Genomic DNA, 21,054 nt, shown 5'->3' with positions numbered 1-21,054 from the left:
TGTCTTTCTTTCTTTTCTTTCAAACTCCTACGCCTACCCTCTTTACCTTTCTTTCGACGTCACAGGCCTTCCTTTGCCAAGGTTGGTGCAGTTCTGCTCAACATATTTCTTTCCCTCTATGTTGACCATCTGTCTCATATACACAAACAGTTCTGCTCCTCTTTCCTCTCCGTGCTATTTCACTGATCTCTCTCTCTCTGATGACTACTATTGGATTTTTCTTTTACACATCTCCATCTGCCAAAATTGTGATTAAAGAGCCTTACATAAATTAGACTGTCCATCGTTTTTTTTAAAGTCTCTTGTTTTTTTGGGTTTTCTTTTTACAAATTCAGTGCAATTTAGCCTTCCTGCTGTGAATATGACAGTGACTGTGGTGTAGGAGATGCTGTACCAGGGAAAATCTTCCTCAGGGGTACTGCGTTTAGTTGTTGAGCATATTGAGTCCAGGATGTCATCATTCTCTGAGCCTACCATTCAGCTCAATGGTAATTAATCTGGGAGGTTGTTTGACTGCTGAAGGTGGATATCGGTCTCCGTAGTTTTACCCTTTACCTCATTTTTCCAGAAATAGGAACGTGTAGATGATTATTTTTAACATAAAACTCTCTATTTAATATCTAAGGGTTAAAACTAAAAGAACGGAGAAAGAGGTATAGTAAGTCGCTCACAGCTGATCCTACTCATGCTAATGCTCTTATAAACTCCAAGAAGTAAACTGACCTAAACTTGTGAATGAACAAGGCTGCATAAATATCCTCCTAAATGAGCCTGTGTTCAGCTCGGTGTGTTTGTGTAGACTGGGGTTATTCAGATGGTCAGTGAAGCCTCATGGGAGACCATGACTCTTTCCCTATCAGAGGGAGGCTATGACAGATCTTTATTGTAATTGGCCTTGGAGGTAATAAGCAACGCTCATCACCCCATCGGCCCCCTGCCGTGCGCCCATTCCCATTATCCCCTGCTCGTTCCAATTCATTAAACCTCCAGTGAGATTGGTCAGAGTGGTTGAAGAGAGGATGGGGCATTCATTTTGGTTAAGAAGATCCCTGTTCCTTTGAAGCCTCTCCTTAAATGGACACTAATTGACAGGGGAATGTTAATGGTGTGAGAAATGTTTGATAAATAGCAGGGAGCCTTTCATCTAATGACATGTGTGTTTTTCCTCTTCACTCCATCTTATTCCGGCACATTATGGCCTGTAGAAAAACATCATTGGAGGTTAAAACATCGACTTTTACCCTCAAGTTGTCATTTTTAGGTACAGTTTTGCATCAGGACACCAGGGCATTGGGTGTGCGTGCGTGTAAAAAGTGAACTTCACAGATCTTTGTGAACAACTCAAGAGTCTTCCCTCGGGTCTGTGTTGCTCTTGAAATTCTGACCTCTATCTTTCAATCTGGGCAGCCAACAGACTATTTCTCTGAAATGATTTCGCTTTAGCAACTGTTGCCATGTTTATGTGTGTGTCTATGTGTGTATGCATCATCTTACCTAGTCCAAGGTAGAGTCTTAACAACCAAATTGAGGTGAGCATCCAAGCTGAGCTTATCTCCGACGATTTCAAACACTGATGCCTGAAAGATGCCTCTGCTCTGCTCCTGTGTTCCTCTCTGTTGCTCTCTTTCAGGCCTCCAGAAGATGCAGGGTGAGTTTTAAATCTGAGTGCCTCTTTTACTGATAGAAATAAAATGAGAGCTGCATTTTATTGTCAGTGCTGCACACAGTTGAAGATTCAGTCCGTATGAAGAGTCTGAATAAAAATTGTGCTGTATAGAGAGGTGTGGACGATGCTTTTTGTTGAAATACTGAGAGGGAGTTTTCTGAGTCAGTGGTAGTGGGCATAAATATCTCACCTTATTTATTTATTTCTTTTGCTTGAATGACCATTCTAGTGGTTCTTGCTGGTTTAAGTCAATTTACTCAAAATTGTACACTTTGAATCACATCCAATTATTCTGCAAACCACATTACAAATGTGGATTTCTACCAATTCAGGCAGCTGTTGATTCAAATACATCCATCCAAAACATCCATAGTGTCATGTCTGCAGTGACCGATTTTTCATTTTGATACAGAACTTTATGGAAACTAACAGCTGCCAGGAGCAATGGGAAAAAACACAACGGAAATCTAAACCTATACAGTGCTCATTTGAAGGTCCAGCAAAATAAATTTAACTTTGCTAAAGCTACAGAGGTAAAACTTGAAAACATACTGACGTGGTCCTTTGAGGGGAAAATACATCTGTTTTCTCCAATTACTTCCAGATTTCATTGCCCTCCTTTCTGTCTCCTCCACTGTGCCAAAAATGGCATTCAATGGTCTGGTTTGAGGTGTTAAATATGGATGCCCAGGGCACATGTCAGAATAACTGGAAATAATTGCAGTCTTCTGCAGATAACTCTGAATCATCATTACCAGTTGTGTGGTTAATTCTAGAGCTGGATAAGAAAGAGTGTCTCAGACCAGAGTGAACACAGCTTGCAGTAAGCTGGTTTAGCACCTGTGATCACAGCTAGCCATCGCTCAGCAACACCTAGGGCTAACACCTGGCGGTGTTGACATCTGCAGGGAAAGGGGGAGAAAAAAAGACACACGAACAAACAGCCTGGCCACTCGTGTGCAGAAAGCTGGGGCTCAAAATACTGTGTCCAGGGATTTTCTAAATTACCCTCTTGCTGAGTTCAGTCACAGTAAGTACTTTGAAAAATCATAATCGGGTCCCTGAGCAGCCCTGGGGGTGGCCGAGGAAGCACTCCATCTTGGTTTGCCTGATGTTAACTCTCGTATTATTAACTTTTGTGTAAGGTATCACATTTTTGGATAAGAGCGAGAAAGCCAACAGGAGCCTGGAAATCCTGCTGAGAAACAACAGAGGCTATTACCATGGTGCATTATTTCCTCGCTGCCCTGTGGTGGCTTAGATGGGACTCGCCATTCGCAAAAACATTACAAACATTAAGCACTCCTGATTTCTCCTGGCAAGGCACTGTCATTTTCAAGACAGGAACATTTGCTCTGTCATGCTCTTTCATTCTCTCCCTCGGCCTCTACTTAACTGATACTGTCATTTTGGAAACAGCAATTGCTCAGTCACTCTCTATCACTCTCTCTCTCTCTCTCTCTTGTTCTTTCTGCTATTCCTCCTTCTGTTCACCACTCATTCATTTCTCACCCTCTGCTTCTCCCTGCTCTCCTTCTTCTCCTACACAGGCAGACAAGATAACATGCAGAGGTTTCAGTCCTGGCTGTGCAAAGACTTAGCACAGTCATTTGCGTCTATTTCCATTCGTCATGCACCTCAAACAGCGTGGCGAATTACATTCCACAGCCAACAATACAAGCAATGCTTAGAGGGGTGCCACACTACATAGGCCTACAGTATGAACCCTGAAAGTATTAAAATGCAGCCAAAATATAAATCCCTATAATGATGCAGTGGGGGATTAAAAAGATACTAGAAGGTCGATAAACTCAGACACATTATAAATCTCTACAGAAATATTACAATGATTTCTCCTCGGGCACCCTGAGCGCCATTCCACTCCAAACCCTGGCAACACAAGCGGGGCATGTGTTCCTTAAATCATTCCAACAAAGGCCTATATTCATTCCTCCTTTTTGTGATGTGGAAAGCAATAAAATCCTCTCCTGAAAATCCTTTACTTGGCTGTAGTGTAAACGTGGGGTGCGTTTATGCGCCTGGCCGCATGGTGGCAACCTGGGCTGCGCTGCCAGCACATCAGATCCTAATGTTCCCTCATAAAGAACCCGGGACTCGTCCTCATCCGACGCACACCGGCAGCCGGGCTCTCCTCCACGGCAGGCTCCGACCATGACAGTGTGACTGCGTGCAAGTTTCTCCCCCCGCTGCCCTCATTCTGTGCTCTCCGAGCTGCTCAACTTCTCCTCAGCGCTCCTGTCAAACTGAATTGGCGACCTTGACCGTGCGCTGTGGGGAGCAATCGAGTAAAAGTCTGTCCGCTGCTTTGGAAAAAAAAAAAAGCAAACAAACTGTAGCCCCTCGGTTGCGGACAACGAGGGCGAAGTTTAAGGAAAGAGGCGCAAAAAGAAGCAAACAGCATCTGAAGGACCCAAGAAGTGTCGATGTAAAAGTACGAGGTGCAGCTTGCCTGCTTACAGGTGCAGCGAGAAATGGACTGTATTCGGATTTAACCTGGATTCATCTGATTGAGTTTGCATCCAATACTTCAAACAAACCAACTAAGACTGCTTCAGCACTTGTTGGAGAATATCTCACCGCCCTACGGAGTCTGTGGATCTACAGCGAACCAGAAGTTTAAAACAAACAGACTCTGTTTGACCGAATTTCTCCGGTCGCGACAGGAGCTGCAGCAGCAGCAGCGGCTCGGTTTTGCGCTCCCACATCGGTGCGCTCTGCCCGGCTGGAGTGGCCGCGGGTTGTCAGACAGACAGACCCGACAGCAGCGGAACCACACCGGGACTCTGGCACAGCAGCACGCTTCCAGCTCACCTGGCACTTGTTGTCCAGCCTGCCCGGTTTGGGACCATGTTTGAGGACTCCTGGAGCAGATCGATGTGGCGCGCCACATGGATTTTATTTTTTTCCTCACTCATGCACTCCACACAAGCCCAAGGTAAGAGGGACAGCGGGGCACGCTGCCGACTGGTCCTCTCACAGGCCCATCAGTGTCTGTGGCTCCCCTGCTTATCTCGTTTGGTACCGTTAGTGTTTCCTTCCTGGTGCCATCGCATCAGTGATGTGTCATTATTCTTTGCCTTTTGGACGCAGCCTATCATTTTCTCATTAGGCTTCATATAACTGTGCCACACACAGTCTTAATTGCAGGCTAGTGACACACACACACACACACACACACACACACACACACACACACACGGGCAGTCCCCTTGCTGCTATCTCCTTGCCTAAACATTTCAGTGAGACTTTCTCCACGTGGTCCTCACTGAGCTTCACCTCAACCTGAACTTTTACTAAGTTCTGATCTCACTTGCAGCGGATCCAAAGTGATCCATGTGAGGTTGCTCAGGTTTTTTATAGTAGGTTAGGATGAGGAGTCCGTGTCTTCCCTCCAGCTGATGTGACGTTTAGAATGAATGGATTTCTTAGTTTGAACGCAATGGACACTATGGTTTAAGAAGCCCGGATGTTAAAACCCTTTATGTGACTAATAAGTGCTAATGAATCAATCAATCCACTCTCTCCCTCGGAAAATGTAACTTTGCGCGTCAAACTAGAGCCTGAATAAACAGGCGCACATTGATATGCAGCGATTAATGCGACTGCGTCCACGTACAGCATTAAATGTGGCAAATTAATTGGTTCTCTGAGAATTATGCAGCCCCTTTTCCCCTGAGCACGAGAAGTACTTAAGTGTGGCAGTTAGCAGGGACTGTTTTGTTTTCTTTTTTTTCTTCTTCTTTTCATTTTCATGAAGAGTTGCTTGAGCTGGAGTAAGACTCAAATTCTCAGCGCAATAATCCCACTAGATCTCTGTAATATTCCTGTGGAGACTTGGAGTGTGTCTCTGGTGCCCAGCAGAGACTCTACTGTAACCTTAGGCTTTCTTCCTTTTATTCTCACCCAACTATTACATCCCACAGGGTGTTAGTTTTTATGTGATATCACTATTTCTTTCATAAGTATCGTTTGTTTTTGCAGGGGAACAGCCAGTTGCTGTAGGAAACGACTGTCTGCTGAAGACATTCTGATAAAAGAGACAAAGCATGTAACTTCCACTCCGAGCTGAATATATTTTCCATAGCTTTAGATCAGAGTGTGGTCTGTAGTTAGCACCATGGGGCTTTGAGGGTGCTCCAGGGGGTCCTCGGCAAAGTACAGTTTAATTGCTGCCTCACTCAATATTGAAGTAAGGCTACGGCAAATAACTGAAGACTGAAGAATGATGAGCTTAATCAATTGTTGTCGAAGTCTTGTCTGTGTAATCTTCAAGCCTACCAGCCTCACGGGGAGGCGAGGTGTGTGCATATATCCACAGTACAGGTGCACATTTCTTGTATTCACGGTTTTGGGTGACACCGACTCTCACGTGGTGACATTCACTTGCTCTTTGCTTTCCTCTGCTCCTCTGCACTCTCTCTACTGGGGTAATTGGGATTCAGGTATTGCTGCCACTGTAAGCAAGTAGTATTACCTCTCTAGATAGACTCTAAGCCCGTGGTGGCGCTCACTCAATAATACAATGTAGAGAAGATGAAAAAACAAACAAGGCAGATATCCATCATTCATGAGGGCATATCCTAGTGCCTGACATTTACAGGAGATTGATAACTTGTGTGTCCTAGGGATTAAGAATCCTGACATTGTTGCTTTCTCTCTTTCTATAACCATATCTACTGTCTGTATCTGATTCTGGATGTTCCCTCTCGCTTTCCATCTTAATGCTTATTTAACCAAGCAAGTTAAATAGGAACACATTATTCTCAGCAGTGGCCTGGAGAGAAGGCCTTGTCTGTTTTTTTTTTTTTTTTTTTTGGATGTGCTTGGGTGCATAAAGCAATATGCATGTGAGTGTGCATGTGTGGAAATCGGGGATGAAGACTGCCAGTCACTCTCTTTCTGCTCAGTCCATCCAGCAGTGGCCCTCAGATTTCATTACGTAGTCGCTCTTGGGTCAGAAAATGTAGGATTTAATTGGACTCTCTTCAGACCGTTCGGAGAGCAGCTCATTGAAAGTGACCCCAGTGTGGGCTGCTCTCTTTCCATGCGATGATTAAAGAACATGATGAGGCGAGTAGCATGCCTCTGGATGGACATGTCAGCCACTGCTTGCCACATTTTAATGACCAGTCTACTGAAACAGCTTTTTAACGATGGGAGAGCGGCCTTCATCAGACCAAAGTGCTATGATGTCTTGCTGTAAGGCTTGCTGAGCAGAGAGAGATTGTCTTCAGTTTTTGTATTGTGTGCATTGCCATTCATCATCATTGTGCACAGTAAGACAAGAAAAAGAATTCATTGTTAATAAATATACTTCAGTACACTTTGCTCTGTCAGTAGTTTTGATGTGTTTATCTAAAATTCTGAAGCATTCTGCATTTCAAACGAGGGCCCTCTGACACTGAAACACCCTATTTTAGGTAGCGGACACATAAGCACACTCTGCTTTAAAGCATGTAAAAAAAAAAAAAAGGCCATCCTTCCAACTCACCCTGGATATTTTGTTCAAAGTGACAGTTATAGGAGCTGTCTGGTCTGTCCCACTGTTCACTTCCATTCATTTACTTGAGGTCATGCAGAGACAATGCTGGGCTCGCCTGCTGGTTTTGTCATTTGTAATACGTCTATTTTGGAGCTCGGAGCAGTGGGGGAGGACTCTATTGGAATATCATGTTTGGCATACATACTTTTGCATCACTCAACGTCTGCAGATTAGCCTGACTGGCTAGGACTTTAGGAGCTTTACAGGGAGTTGAGGACTTCATTCTGTCAGAGGCGTGGCACTCAGATTAACATCCAAAAGGGTGGTTATGACAGAGTGTTGGGGGGCTGTCGGGACACTCTTGTCATAGGAATCGGCTATTTCATGCTGTTGTCTGGCGAGGATGCACAACATGTTTTGAGTGACAGTCTGTTTTGAGCTTACTGTATTGGACATGGACCTTGACACTGTAACGGAAGTCAAGGATGTCATCTTCATTTTGAATATGTTAGGAGATTGGATTGAAATCGTATGACTGGAATGAAAAGCATGCAGTTTGGAAGCATGTCTCGACTGCTTCAGAGGGAAGTAAAATTGGATGCATTCTTATCTCAGGTGACAAAATAGGGCGCATAATCATACACATGCAGCAGGAATTTTCAGTGAGCTAGTCGATGGCTCTCAGAAGCAGTGGTGGAAGCTCCCTTTGCACGTGACCGTTCAAGTGCATTCAAGAATGATTTCTTTGGTACACGTCTCCTCCGTGAATGGTCGGACACTTGGGCCACGGGGACGTTGTTTTTGTGTATGCGTAGGCACGTGTATGTTGTGTTTGAGACCTTGAGAAGCCAATCACCAATTGCATGCAGGTATAACACAGAGAGCAGGTGTCTAAAGCACCTTATGAACACGAAGGGACTCTTAAAACCAAGATTATTGATCAAAGCCACCTTTGATCTTAGATGTGAGTCACTTTTTTATTAGGCCGCGGACACAAGTGTTCTTTTTAGGGATCATTTGAAGCTGACATGATGGATATGGCCAAAGCTGAAGTGAGGTGAGCCATAGAGGAAGAACTGATTGAGATAGTAGTGTGAGAGATACGTGGAGACAGTGGGGCTGACAAAATGTCTCCCGACTACAAATGCCCTGATTTGTCACACATCTTAATTGACAGACTGGGGATCTGTGTCTCCTTGTAGCAGCTGTGGCCTGTGAAATGATTTGTTTGAAAAAAAAAAAAAAAAAAAGGCTGTCCCAGATCCCTACAGCCAGCACTTTGGCAAAAGGTCACAACATATTGCTTTTAGTATTCAGGGCTGGCGAGAAAACTCATGGTCAAAGTCCAGTGATAGATTTCTCAGAGGGATGTCTAGAGTTTCACTGTGCTACGTTCAATAAAACAAAACTTCCCAACCAAGGTCTCTGGTAGTGGCAAGTCCAAGAGAGAGGCGTAACTAAAAGACCTTTTGTTTTTCCTCTCTAGAAAGCACTTTCAGAGCTATAGTAAGTAGGGCTGTTTTTATCGATCTGGGCCCTGTTTCCCAATACCAGTCAATCGAAAAAGGGTAAGAGTGTTTCTAAGTGGGACTCTGTCAGTGCTCTTAAATTTCTACACATGCTCCCTGAAAAATAGAATTAGAGCTCAGAGCACAAGTAAAAGAAAGTAATCTTAGTGACTGTCATCAGTTTGGCTCTTTCTTGAACTGGCCTTTTTGCAGATCATTTAAAAGATTGCTACTTTAATAAGAGAGAACAAGTATTAAACGACCCTTAAGACCTGTTACTTGACAAGGGAATCGTTATGTTGAGAGGGAAAGAATGGGAGGAAAATGGCGACACATTGTGTATCTAAATAAGAATGCCACAGAGGATTTGCCAAATATACAGGCACATGAACTCACACATTCCTTGTATATGCTCTGTAACCACAGTGCCTTCATATATTCTCTATTTAGTACAACTGTGGCCAAAGGCGAAGACCCCATCGGTGAACTTCTCACCTATTGATCTCAGCACTTCGTACTCATCCCCTTCTGGATATACAGAGCTGCCCTGAACAGTGCAGTAATAGGAATGTATTCTCGTAGTCATCCATCCATACATGCTGTTTGTTATTACTATAACTGTGTTCTATTTATTATTATTCCGACAGCTGTGTTGAAATACCTCCTGAAAAACCGCAGAAAAGAACTTACTGTGCATCACTTTGCATGGATTGCAGCGTCATTTTGATTTGCATAAAAGGCCCCTTTGTTCATTATTAATAGGTATGTATGTGACAAGAAAGTGTCGTCATTGCATCTTTAGACTTCAACCACTTCTGTCAAACCCGCTGTGTCCTCATTTTCACTCTGTGAAGATGCCTGCTTTTGTGCAGCCATGTAAATGTGTGAGGAAGGAAGGGAGGGAAGTATAGAGATGTGTGAATATGTGTCAAGCATCTTTGTCTGGAGCTTCATCAAGGCTTAATCTATGCTGCAACATCCTGCCAAACATAGTCTGATTTCCCTGCATTTAGCATGCTGCTTGACATTATCCAAGGCATCTGATTATAGTGGATGGCTTCACATATTTAAGGTACAACAAATGCACTTTGTTCAAATGCCTGCATATATTCTGCTGTAATCAAAGATAACTGAATTGCACTCATTGTAAATGTAAACAGGTATACACAAAACACCCCTTTGATGACCTCTGAAATGAGTTGTGTAGGCAGAAGGATTCATGGCTCCGACCCTGGAGTCAGAGCTTGAAAGTAAGGTAGCGTTCAGACAGACTTTAGCCCTGCGTGTAAAACGCAGCCCTCTCATATATTTGAATGAGGCTCATCAGGCAGCTCTTATAAAACCCCATCATCTGGCAAAAAAGTAAAACCAGGCTCAACTTTGGCTGGCACTATGTGGCATCTTCTGACAAGTTGGTGATAGTCTGAGTAACAGATGGACTGTATTTCACTGGTACCTGAACACGCCCAATCTAACCCCCACCAGTGCAGCTCCTAACCCTGGGCTTATTTTGGTCTGACTGACCGCTAAAGGATTTAGTGGCACATGCTGACACCATGCCAATGTCAGCACTGACAGACTAATTATACCCTTGTAGTTATATTACTACATATGAAAGAAAATGACATGCGTCTATGCCGTGAACCACATCATGAATTGATACAGACAAGCATGAAAGGCTTAAAATCATCCTTCATGACTCAAAGGCTACTGTTTTAGGACACACATGCCTCTTGGAAAAAAAAAAATCCCACTTTGGCTTAAATACTTTAATGCAACAGGGAAAAAGGTCAGGCTCACTTGGGCAAGATGACATAAAAATGGTGCCACCAGCAACGGCTTACTCCTCAGAGGGTGCTTCTAAGCGACAATGGGGCAGCATAATCAATGCCATTTCACAGCTATCTGTTCAGTGACCGCATTTACCTCCAAATTTCCTCATTGGCATGCCAACCGCTTTTCATTTTCCTCTCTCATCTCATGAAGTACATTCCAAGAACTTTAATCCTAAAATTTCCGCCAGTCCTCTTTGAAACACCCGTTATGTAACTCCAAAAAATGACTATAGGATTGAAAAGAGAGAGGTTTTGGATTGTACTTTTTCTTCTCTCTGTTAAGCAGTGTGCAGCCCAGAAAGTTTGACCAGAACAAGAATTGTCAGGCTCAAGCAAAGATGTAACAGCCTTATTCACAAATAGTCTCTTTTCAAGTCCCTTCCATCTTGCGAGCTATTGGGAACATGACACAAAGGAGCCTGGTTAGTGTTTGCCAGGGCTGTCCTATTTGTCTTTGCATGGTTATTAATTTGGGTTCTGTTCTCACTACTGGACGGCTGGGAAATGAGGCCACCCGGGCCAGCCGGGAATTCTCACCATACACTCAGATGGACATTGGTCAGTGTTAAATGACCTGTACAAATTCTTGTCAGTAAAAACGGAGGAGCTGCTTTGATCATTTTGCTCTGCACTTGGGCAAGCTGGATTCCTTGCTGAGGAATTACTGTGGCTTGTATTAGCGAGTGCATATTTTCATGAACAGTAGTTAAAGTTATGGTGGTTGTATGGTGTTTACGGTGGTGGTTAAAATGAATATGTCTGTCAAGGCTAAGCTTTTGTATTTGTGCACCCTTATTTACAGGTGGTAATATTTACCCTTTGAAGAGTAAGGAACGCGCTGATAGCTTACATGTGTATTTGTACATAGCTTTTCACTGAGAGCACCAAAGCATTTTGCTTTTGAAGCTACTGCTGCTTTCGATTCACTTTGGTATGTTTGAATTGCAACTATAAAGCTTTGGCCTGAACAAAGTTTTATGCTGAGAATGGATCGAAGGATTTACGGTTGGGCATTCCACCTCGTTTTAATATCATGGTGGTGAAAGCGTATCCTGTGTTTCCATATCTGCTGAGCCAAGCCAACCCACGGTTCTGCACTCCCAAATTAGCACCTGGAGGCCTGCTGCACTTTTACATCACACATCAGATTCAGCTGCATAGCTGTGAGCATGATCTGCTCCTCTACATGTTGTCCTTCAAAGTAGGCTCAAAAATGACCTCTAAAAAATAATAAGCCAGAGGTACGGATGCGATTATGGACTTGAACTTTTCCCTTGCTCTTTAAGAGGGCCATTATGCATGCGGCGACAGGCAGGGGGGAGCCAGAGTCAAGGCTTGTTTACCAGCATCATCCCTCGTCTGGCTAGATGGAAATGAGCGTGGACCGTAGAGTGACACTAGCTTCAGGAGGCCCCCAAATCTGACTCACTCATGCAGATCTGTGTGTGTTTATAATAGAAATGCACTCAGATTGGCTGGGGGCTTGGGAAACCACCTCTGAACCCTGTAATTGCTCTTCCCTGGGGGAGGTCTTTTGTGTGACTGTGTGTTCGTGTGTGTGCGTCTGTGTATGTGTGTCTGAAGGTGAACTGTGAATTTGTATGCATATATAAGTGGGTGTGTGCTTGTGGGTGAGCGTCTGTGTACATGTGGCCAGTGCAAGCCCATAGGCCAGTAAGCAGTCCTTTTAGCTATCATTACATCCCTGACATGAGGCCACACACTGGGCTCCCTTAGGGCTATGGTAATATCCCTGGAGTGCTGGATGAACAAAAAGATAGGGAAAAAAAAAGTCCTGCAACTCTAGTTCATGGAGTTCATGAATGGGCATTAAATTGAAAATGCCCAGAGCCATATATTTTGTCAATGAAAATGGATTCAGCCTAAACTGCTGCTCTTTTCTGCATAGTATGGTACCACTGGCATGATTCTCTCCTGAAGAAGCCGGATGACAAGCAAATCAATTTAATGGCTTAGATAGGGATGGTAGAGGGCCTGATCGATTCTGACAATCACACCATCTTTAACAGACATCTCATCAAAGGCCCATTCCCTTTTTTGCCATCCCATTACCCATCTATCCAGCACTTGGATCCGCTGCCTATTTACCCATCCCATGCAGGAATAATGGGGCCTTCACCCCCAGTTGGATTAATCAGCCATAACCATATGCTACCGTGTGCAATTATGCTGCAATTTTGACCAAGGGAAACAGCTGTTGCCATTTGAAAGGGTGGAATAAGATTGTAATTGCCTTAACTTTGATTTGTGGGATGCTTTGATTTGATGAGAGAACACATTTTTATGCTTTACATAATAATAACACAAAATGGAAAGAACTATTAGAACATGAGACTTTTTCTGCTTCCAGCTTCCAGATGCATTCAGAAGATAACCTTGCTGTTATGCGGTATTACTCACACATTATGGAAGGAATGAGTGTTTATTCATTTGGGTTTGAATGAGCTTTCTATTTTCAGAGGCTATGTTTTAGATTCTCTCGTCTAATGACATTTGAATATATTTATGCAAGGCGGCGCCTTAACATTTCGATACAGGAGGCTTTCTCTCTAATCCCCCAGGTAAGGCAGTCGCATCAAATGTGATGTTTGCTGAAATCCTTTACACCTCAACTTCCATACCTTCTACCTGCCAGCCTTCTTGTCTACACACTCTTTTTATAAACTGGCTGCATTTGATGATACAACCTGTCCAAAGTATAGGGTCTGTGATGCTTTCGTGATCAAGACACAGGAAGCCTAGAATTATGCTCAATAAGTCTCACTCTACAGGAATGTTTTAGTCCTAGACTGTTGTGATGTTGATGTGGAGGTACACAAATAACACAACTGATCCCTGATGGGCTGTACGATTATTACAGTCAAAGAGATGTGTGACTTGAAAATGATTGCATTGAAAATATGCCTCCCTCTCTCCCTGTCCCAGGTTTCCTTTTGCACGTTCCTTACATACTACCTTGACTCCTCTCCGCATATCATTTTTCCCTATAAGGTGGAGACACCTCTTGTCACTGCTTGAACTATAAAACCCATCGAGATCGGTGGAAACGTTTTCGTCACAGATCTCAAAAATCTGTCTGGGATGGCAAATAGTGCAAAGACGTCATCCAGTTTGCACAGTGGTTTAGACACACCATACGCTGGACTCTCCTAAGACATTGACAAATGGATTTTTATCAAATCCCAGAAACTGTATTCACAAGAGAAACAGCAGATAGATTGAGGACGGAGAGAGGAAGAGTCCAGGAGGATCGTAGTTGAAGTGGAAACACAAGGAACACAAAATGAAATACGATATGACAGTTGAGTTGGAACTAGAGTGTAAGCCGTAATGGAAGAGACTGGGCATCAGAGTCAAATATGTTGAATACTGTGAGGAGAATTCTAGGTGGATCTCTCAATTTTCAACCCCCATTTTTGCACTTGTCAGTAGAGCAGACAGCACAAGAGGCACTGTTTGAATTTTTCATATGACTGGCAATTACTGGCTTTCTTTTCTGGAGCTTTTAAAACAGGATATACAAAATGATACATCTATTTCTCTGCACTTCTTAGATATTCTGCGTCTTTGTGTAATTACCCAAAAAATGAACTTTGCTCTGATTGAGAGCAACAAACGGAAGACTGTAATAATGAGATGTCTTTTTAATGCGTCAACTGTGTGAGGCCAATATTTCCTCCTCTCTTAACAATGCAATAAATGGCTGCTCCCTGGTGCTGCTTTGAAAGGTGTTCTCATGTAAATCTGTGAAACATGCTGTTCTCATGTAAATCTGCATAACATGTTCTTATTTCTGTTACTGTGCTTGTATTGTGCTCAAGGGCCAGTCTCGAGAGATTTAAGGCATGGTTCCCTCAACAGAACACATCTCACATCTCCAAAAAAAGAATGTTCACTGCTGGTATTTGCGCATTGATCATGGACGCCTATGATATTGCTTTTGAAAAGTTCCTTTTGACTCCTGCCAAACACCATGTAAACACCAAGCACTGTTCAAAACAAATTTTTGTTAGCAGACGTACTTTACAAACGTCTTCTCACGCAAGGAGAGCGACTCACACAGAGGGACAGATGCAGAAAGAAAAGGAAGTGATAGCAGCATCACCAGTTAACTGGAGGCCAATCAAAGGCTCCATTTGAAACTTTTATGTCTGACATTATTTTTCACATGAAGACTTGATGCTCATGAAGCTCCTGATCGCTTCCATAGCCAGCTGCGCTTCCATCACCACATTCAGCTCCCCTATTTGTATCTGCTTAGACACTTACTGTAGCATCTGCAATCCTAACCAGCTAATTGAGATTTCTGTTTTTATCTATGACTCTTGGAAGAGCATCGCCCACTTTGACAGAAAGGCATACGTTCAGAGCTATTCCTTACACTTTCCACTTGAACAGTTACCCAATTGTAGATTTGTTAGATTAACATCTTGATTACCGTTTGCGTGGATGCACTTCACACATGACCAAGTCACTTAACACTCTTAACAGTCTACTTAATGAGAATGACCCGATGATAATGGAAGGTGACAGAGTGAGATGGATGTTTGGATGCAGGGCTCTGACCCGCAGCATTGCTTGCGCTTGACCTCAACTCAGGCGCACCCATAGGAAGCCTTGCTAGCACCTTGCTACCACAAACATGTACACCTTCACATTTTTGTCCCTGATGTGTATTAGTCACACAAAGATAATCACTCTCTCAGAGCAGAGCAGAACGGGCAGGAAGTGCTCCATCCATCTTGATTTGTCAATAGTTACAATTTTAATTACACCTGAGTGCTGTCAGCCTGCCAAGCTGGGCGGGGAGTATTGATTCACTCCGGCTAATTGATTAATTGCTATGTTCAAGGGGTCTGTTTTCCCTCCCCCCTCCCCATCTCTTATTTTGATACCCTTCATTCAGTTTCTGTATATTGTGTTTACTGAGTGTTAAGGTTCCACCTGCAGGCACTGTAGTGTTGTGTGGAATACGGCGGGAGGCTTGTAAAGAAGAGGTGCCATATTTTACTCTAGTAGGAGAGTGGCATATTAAGGAGAAGGGCGCCTAATGTTACTGTAGGGCAATAGGTAACGGTTGAGTACAGGGCAAGGGATGCTGTATATCACTTCAGCCATTATGTGACTGTTATAGGGGGTGAGAGATTTGGAGGCACAGCTGCCAGAGACCTTTTACTCAAAACTATAGCTTAAATTTGTGTGGCTGTTTTTCAGACCGCTCAGCTGTCTGGTGGAATGGGCTCCTACCTTTTTTAATGCCATTTTAGAAGACAATATACACCAGTGACCAAAGAAGTGTGGACAGCCCAGTGGATTGGCTAGCACTACCACCGTCCCTAAATCTTCCTTCGTTCTTGGCAGAAGTTTTTAAACCGCTCATAAAATGACAGAACTCTGAAGCTGCTGTGTATCACAGCCAACCAGACTGCCTACCTCCCCAGCCCGAGTCTACATGAAATGATCCCACTTAAAAGGCTAATTTTGCCATTGTTTGTCATTGTATTCTCAGAAGTGATGAGGTTTTATAAGAATTTTAAACCCCAAACCATAACTGTAGTGGTTTGATGTTGTTTAACACCAGAATAGAATAGAATTTAGTTTTGATAAACAGTTTTATAACACTTTAGATGCGATATATTGTTGTGTGTGACTACCTTTGTGAACGATTTGATGACACTGGTAACATAAGCTAAAAAATGTTATGGAAGTTGTGAAAAGCTAAACACTCAAGTGACTCCAGTGACTGACGGCTATGGTATTTATGTGGTCATTCTGTAAATTCCAGCTTGGTGTTTTAAATATTTATAGTCACTGTGTGGGCTGTGAGTTAATGACTATTTTGACAGTGTTTGTTTCTGCTGGGGCCAGTTGGGGTGCGGAGTGATGGAGTTATAGCAGACACGATGACTTATTGAAAAACTAGAGCAGGAACTAACAGATGGCCAACCAGTCATGTGTTGTCCTGAGTTTACGTTGTACGATCACGAAGATTCAGATATTACAGTCAGACCGAATATAGCACGTATTTGTCTGAAGATGCATCCGTTTGTTTAAAGATGTGATTCCTGATCAAAACATAGTAGTTGAAAATCCTTAACGTGATCAACTGTATTTGCTCGGAGTACATGTGATTGGTTGACCCTTCATCACTTCAAGCTTTTGGTTGTTTCCATCTGCTTTTTCTCAGAAACTCAAATTTTCTTCCCGCCCGAAATCCCAGCATGCATAGCTAAAAGACTGAGAGGAATGAGTTGAATCTCTGCATGACATGGTTCAGAAACGTTAGGTTTCATACTCACTCTCAGTTATTACTATTCAAAGTTTAGATTTAAACTTTCAAACCCTTTTTTAAACTATTAGATTTGTGAATGGAGAAAGTGGCATGCATATTAAAATCGTGGAGTTGATTTATACTACTGTGACAGACTCAAAGGCAAGCTACAGGGGGGCTCTACAGATGTGCATACTGGGAATGCTTAGCATTGATAGCAGGCTGTGGGGTTCTCCATAGTACCAAACAGAGCTCGACAGACAGAACATGTTGCTATGATACACAATATATTGCCCAAATGGAATGATCCTTTGTGTCACAACCACATTATCACATCTTTGCGATGACTCAACTGTGAAACTGGGTTACCCTTAATATATGTATGTATATAATTATATTAAGGTACACATCAAAATATTTTTCTACATACATGTTTGTAGAATGGCTCACCAAATGCCTGAGTAAGCTTGTTTTTCCTTGTGCCGTTCCTTTTGAACTTACTGAATTCTGTAATGCCTGCATGGGGCACAGGGGAGGAGGGGCGGGGAGAGGAAACGAGCTTCCCGAGCAACCAGCCAGGTGTTGAATTAGATGATTGATTGCAGCACATTAACTTTACTTTTGTGATCAGTGACTTTTTTAAGACATTTTGCCATGGTGGTTTGCTAGAGGTGTTGCACTGTGCCGACCCATCATGGACCTAACTATAAAGGAAGATATGCGTGTGTGCGTGCACGTGTGTCTGTGTGTTTTCATTGTCATTCTCAACAACCGTTCATCTGATCTATAACACACTAGGTGGGCATATGGCTGGGGATCTAAGGAAATGCAGGGTGTGAAGTTGTTTAGATGTTATATGTTAAAGATATCATTAAAAGAAAAGAATCTTGACCTCTGTAATACAGCAACTGTAAATAACACCACGCCGGCCTCCGTACCTCAGATGTGTGTGCATATTTCAAGAACCGTTCGCATGATTGACTTCACACTTGGTGGGTGTTTTGCTGAGGACCCACGGGAGTGCAGTGCCAAGTGTGAAGTCAAGCGGATGCAGCCATACCATGGTTTTCAACGCTGCAAGTAACACTTCTGGAGGCCAAACAATAGGCCATAGAGCTCTTAATAGACGCACCCCTTCACAACACTGCAGGCAACAATATCGAGAGCCAAGTAATTGGCCTATTTCAAAGGGGTACATGCTCCGAACTGCCATGCCCCGAATGGGCGCTGCACTATTCTCCCTTGACTATAGGCATAGATAGCTGCCCAAGTCCTGGTAGATATACGGCAGGTGTAGTACACTTGACTTTTAAACTAGCGTGAGTGAAATTTGTTTAGGTTTGGATCAATAGAATCAATGAATGATTCCTGTTGAATCTAAATTTTGGACCCCGTTCTAATTTGGAACTGCTTCCCAATGCACAACCCAATTTAAGTCAGACAATTTCTTAGAAATGACTAGAATATCATCAGTTGTACAACAAGACAGAAAAGGGTTAAGTATGCTCACTCCATGTTCGCTCTGTAGAAAAATACAGTCAGAGAAGCCTTGAAGAGGTGCTTTTCAGTGTGACTGCAGAAATGAGGGAAAGGTTTCCTGTGATGGCCAATTACTTCCTCTTTCATTCTTTCTGGAAGCTGTAGAATACAACACAACCTACGCATAGGTTTGCTACCCGTCAGTCCCTCATGGTTATTACTCACACACATACACACATGTGCACACACATGAACCGCTGCATGAAAAATGGCATTTTATGCCATTGGGCTTATTCTTGTAAACACTATCTGAGAAAATAAACAGACAGACACAAAGGAGGTGCTGCATGTTTAAGAGCCCCCTCACACGCACTCATCACACAGGCATGAGCACACACTGCACACACACACCCTCCCCCATGGAAGTGAGCACAGAAAAGCAGCACTGTTTCATTCCCCATCTGTTTCTTTCTTTTCCTGTGGGATCCAGAAAATGATTGTCTGAGTGTGTAGTGGTCTTAGCGGACCACGAGAAAAAGTACACACTTACATGGCACAGAAAAGTGAAAAACACTGAAAAAGCTCTTCCTTTGAGTTGTCGGCAAAGCTGAGAGTGTGTAACTTTAGCTGCCTGGTGTGACACTTTTTTATTTGATTGGTTTTGTAAGCTTTAAATGGACGCCACGACATTTTGGGAAATATAATTTCTTTTGCCATTTTACCCACAGACAGATGAGAAGATTGATATCTAGCACAGAGGGTTGGGTTTGTTACATGAATGTCCTACATAGAAAAGGCGCTGTCTTCTGAAATATCACTGATATTTTAATGTTTTAAGATAAGATAAACCTTTATTCGTCCCACATTGGGGAAATTTGCAAATTTGCAGCAGCAAAGAACAAGAACAACAGTGCAAAGATAAGTTAAACCGCAAGTGCCTATATAAGTATAATATAATATAAAATAGAATAAAAAAGCTGTGCAGTATATACAAATATAACAAAGAGATTGCACTGTAGTAGTTTATATGGTATATCTAATACGTGATTGTAAATGATCCAATTGTAACACAGAGTGCAAACTGTGGTTGAAATATTTTAGTTAAATTCAATAGATATGAGACTTTAAAAAGAGATTCTATGAGATTTTAAAGAGCCTGGAAGAATCATATTTGTAATTTATAGGCCAATATACATAATTGTACGACTTAAAGTGAGACTTGAAATGGGTACTGAAACACAGCATGGAACGTGGCCTGGGCCTAAATTATAAGTGGTGTTGATGTGCTCAGAAGTTACTGGTTCTTTACTCGATCGTTTTTGTAATGTTTTTGTGTAATTTATTGTCATGCTGCTCCCTCTGTTTGCTCTTTGAGTTGAGGCTGAGCTCCTCCACACACACACACACACACACACACACAGAGTGGACACAATCAACCAGGTGAAGTTGAAGATAAGGTTTTACTTGAGTTGACAACAACTACTGCAAGTTCAGTAAACCTTAGAATAAAAAGCCAATACTTAATCAACACACCTGTTTAACAAGCATGAACACTGAGGGAAGCGATGTTTCTATCTGCCCCGTCTGCAGTCTCTATTAGCACGCTAGCTCGGCTTGTAGCAGATTGTTACAAACTACCTTAAACAAAAACGGTCTGTAAACTGTTAAGCTTAGTTTGCCTTGAAATTTACAATTCTTGCAAACTTAGCTGCTGGCTGACACAAAGCAGCCTTCCTCCATCTACCAGCAGTACCTGCATCAGCAGAGGGAGGAGGACAGCGGACAGGAGGAACGGCTCATACTGATTGATGGCTGCTCTTCATTCTTCCTAAACATCACTCAGTATTTATTATGATGTCAGGAATATTATTTATTTTACTGACATTTTAGATTTGTTTCCAGCGAGATATTTTTGAGTTTATACAGTGACTCTGCTGTTTGTTAAACAACATTTCAGAACCTATAGAGTATCGATCAATGAGCCGAACGAATAAGGGCTAACAATGAGAGTTCTAGTATCAATACCAATCCCTAATGGAATCTTTTGAAATAAGACATTACACTTTCTTCCTCTGACAAATAAGAAGTTGAATTGTTATGTAGTAAAATGTGTAGCCTAATTTAGCAAATTAAAAGTTAACATTACTTAACAGTTAAGTTACTAAACCAAGATAGAACGTGATAATTAGTGAAGTTCAGAGGTGATGGTTGCTTTTTTTTTTTTCCCTGCAGATAGAGCCAGGCGAGCTTTTCATCAGCTTCCAGTCTTTATGCTAAGCTAAGCTAATCACCCACTGGCTCAGTCCCACAATATATCCAGTATATATATATATATATTTTTAAATAAACAAACAAAAAAACTCCATCGCACAAGGCTCATGTTGTCTCTCAGCTGGTGTTGGCTGAGAAACATCTCTAACGCCTGAGGTAACTGCTTCTTCAAACCTCATCATGTTTTCTATATTTATATGTGCTAATACATAAGATACAGCTTGTAAATGAAACGGCTTCGGAATGTGCTCTGTTGCAGTTTGGACGGAGCTAGGCCTCTGCTTGCTGTCTTTGTGCTAAGCTTCCCTACATACCCCTGACCTACCAAGAATGAAATCGGTATTGATCTTCTCATCTTACTCTGGCTTAGACAGCAAACAGAATTGTCTGAGTATTCCTTTAAGATGATTTAGCAAGAGGATAACTTTGTTATACTGAAGAAGCTGTCTTTATTTTCTGAGCACAAATATTCCTTCTTTGCTCTTTGTCAAACATACTGC

The 21,054-nt window shown here is 42.5% G+C and overlaps 1 protein-coding gene across 1 annotated transcript in view; it reads left to right on the top strand.

The window, feature by feature from the left end:
* The first annotated feature begins 4,546 nt into the window (after positions 1-4,546).
* sdk2b (sidekick cell adhesion molecule 2b) overlaps positions 4,547-21,054 on the top strand; it is a 234,512-nt gene continuing 218,004 nt past the window's right edge. The window contains exon 1 of the mRNA XM_070851575.1: positions 4,547-4,622. Coding sequence (XP_070707676.1) covers positions 4,562-4,622 — 61 coding nt within the window. The 5' untranslated portion in view covers positions 4,547-4,561. The remainder of the gene's footprint in view (positions 4,623-21,054) is intronic.

Source organism: Pempheris klunzingeri, chromosome 20 (genome assembly GCF_042242105.1).
Source record: "Pempheris klunzingeri isolate RE-2024b chromosome 20, fPemKlu1.hap1, whole genome shotgun sequence".
In the NCBI taxonomy this organism is placed as follows: domain Eukaryota; kingdom Metazoa; phylum Chordata; class Actinopteri; order Acropomatiformes; family Pempheridae; genus Pempheris; species Pempheris klunzingeri.
This window is presented reverse-complemented; position numbering and strand designations above follow the sequence as displayed.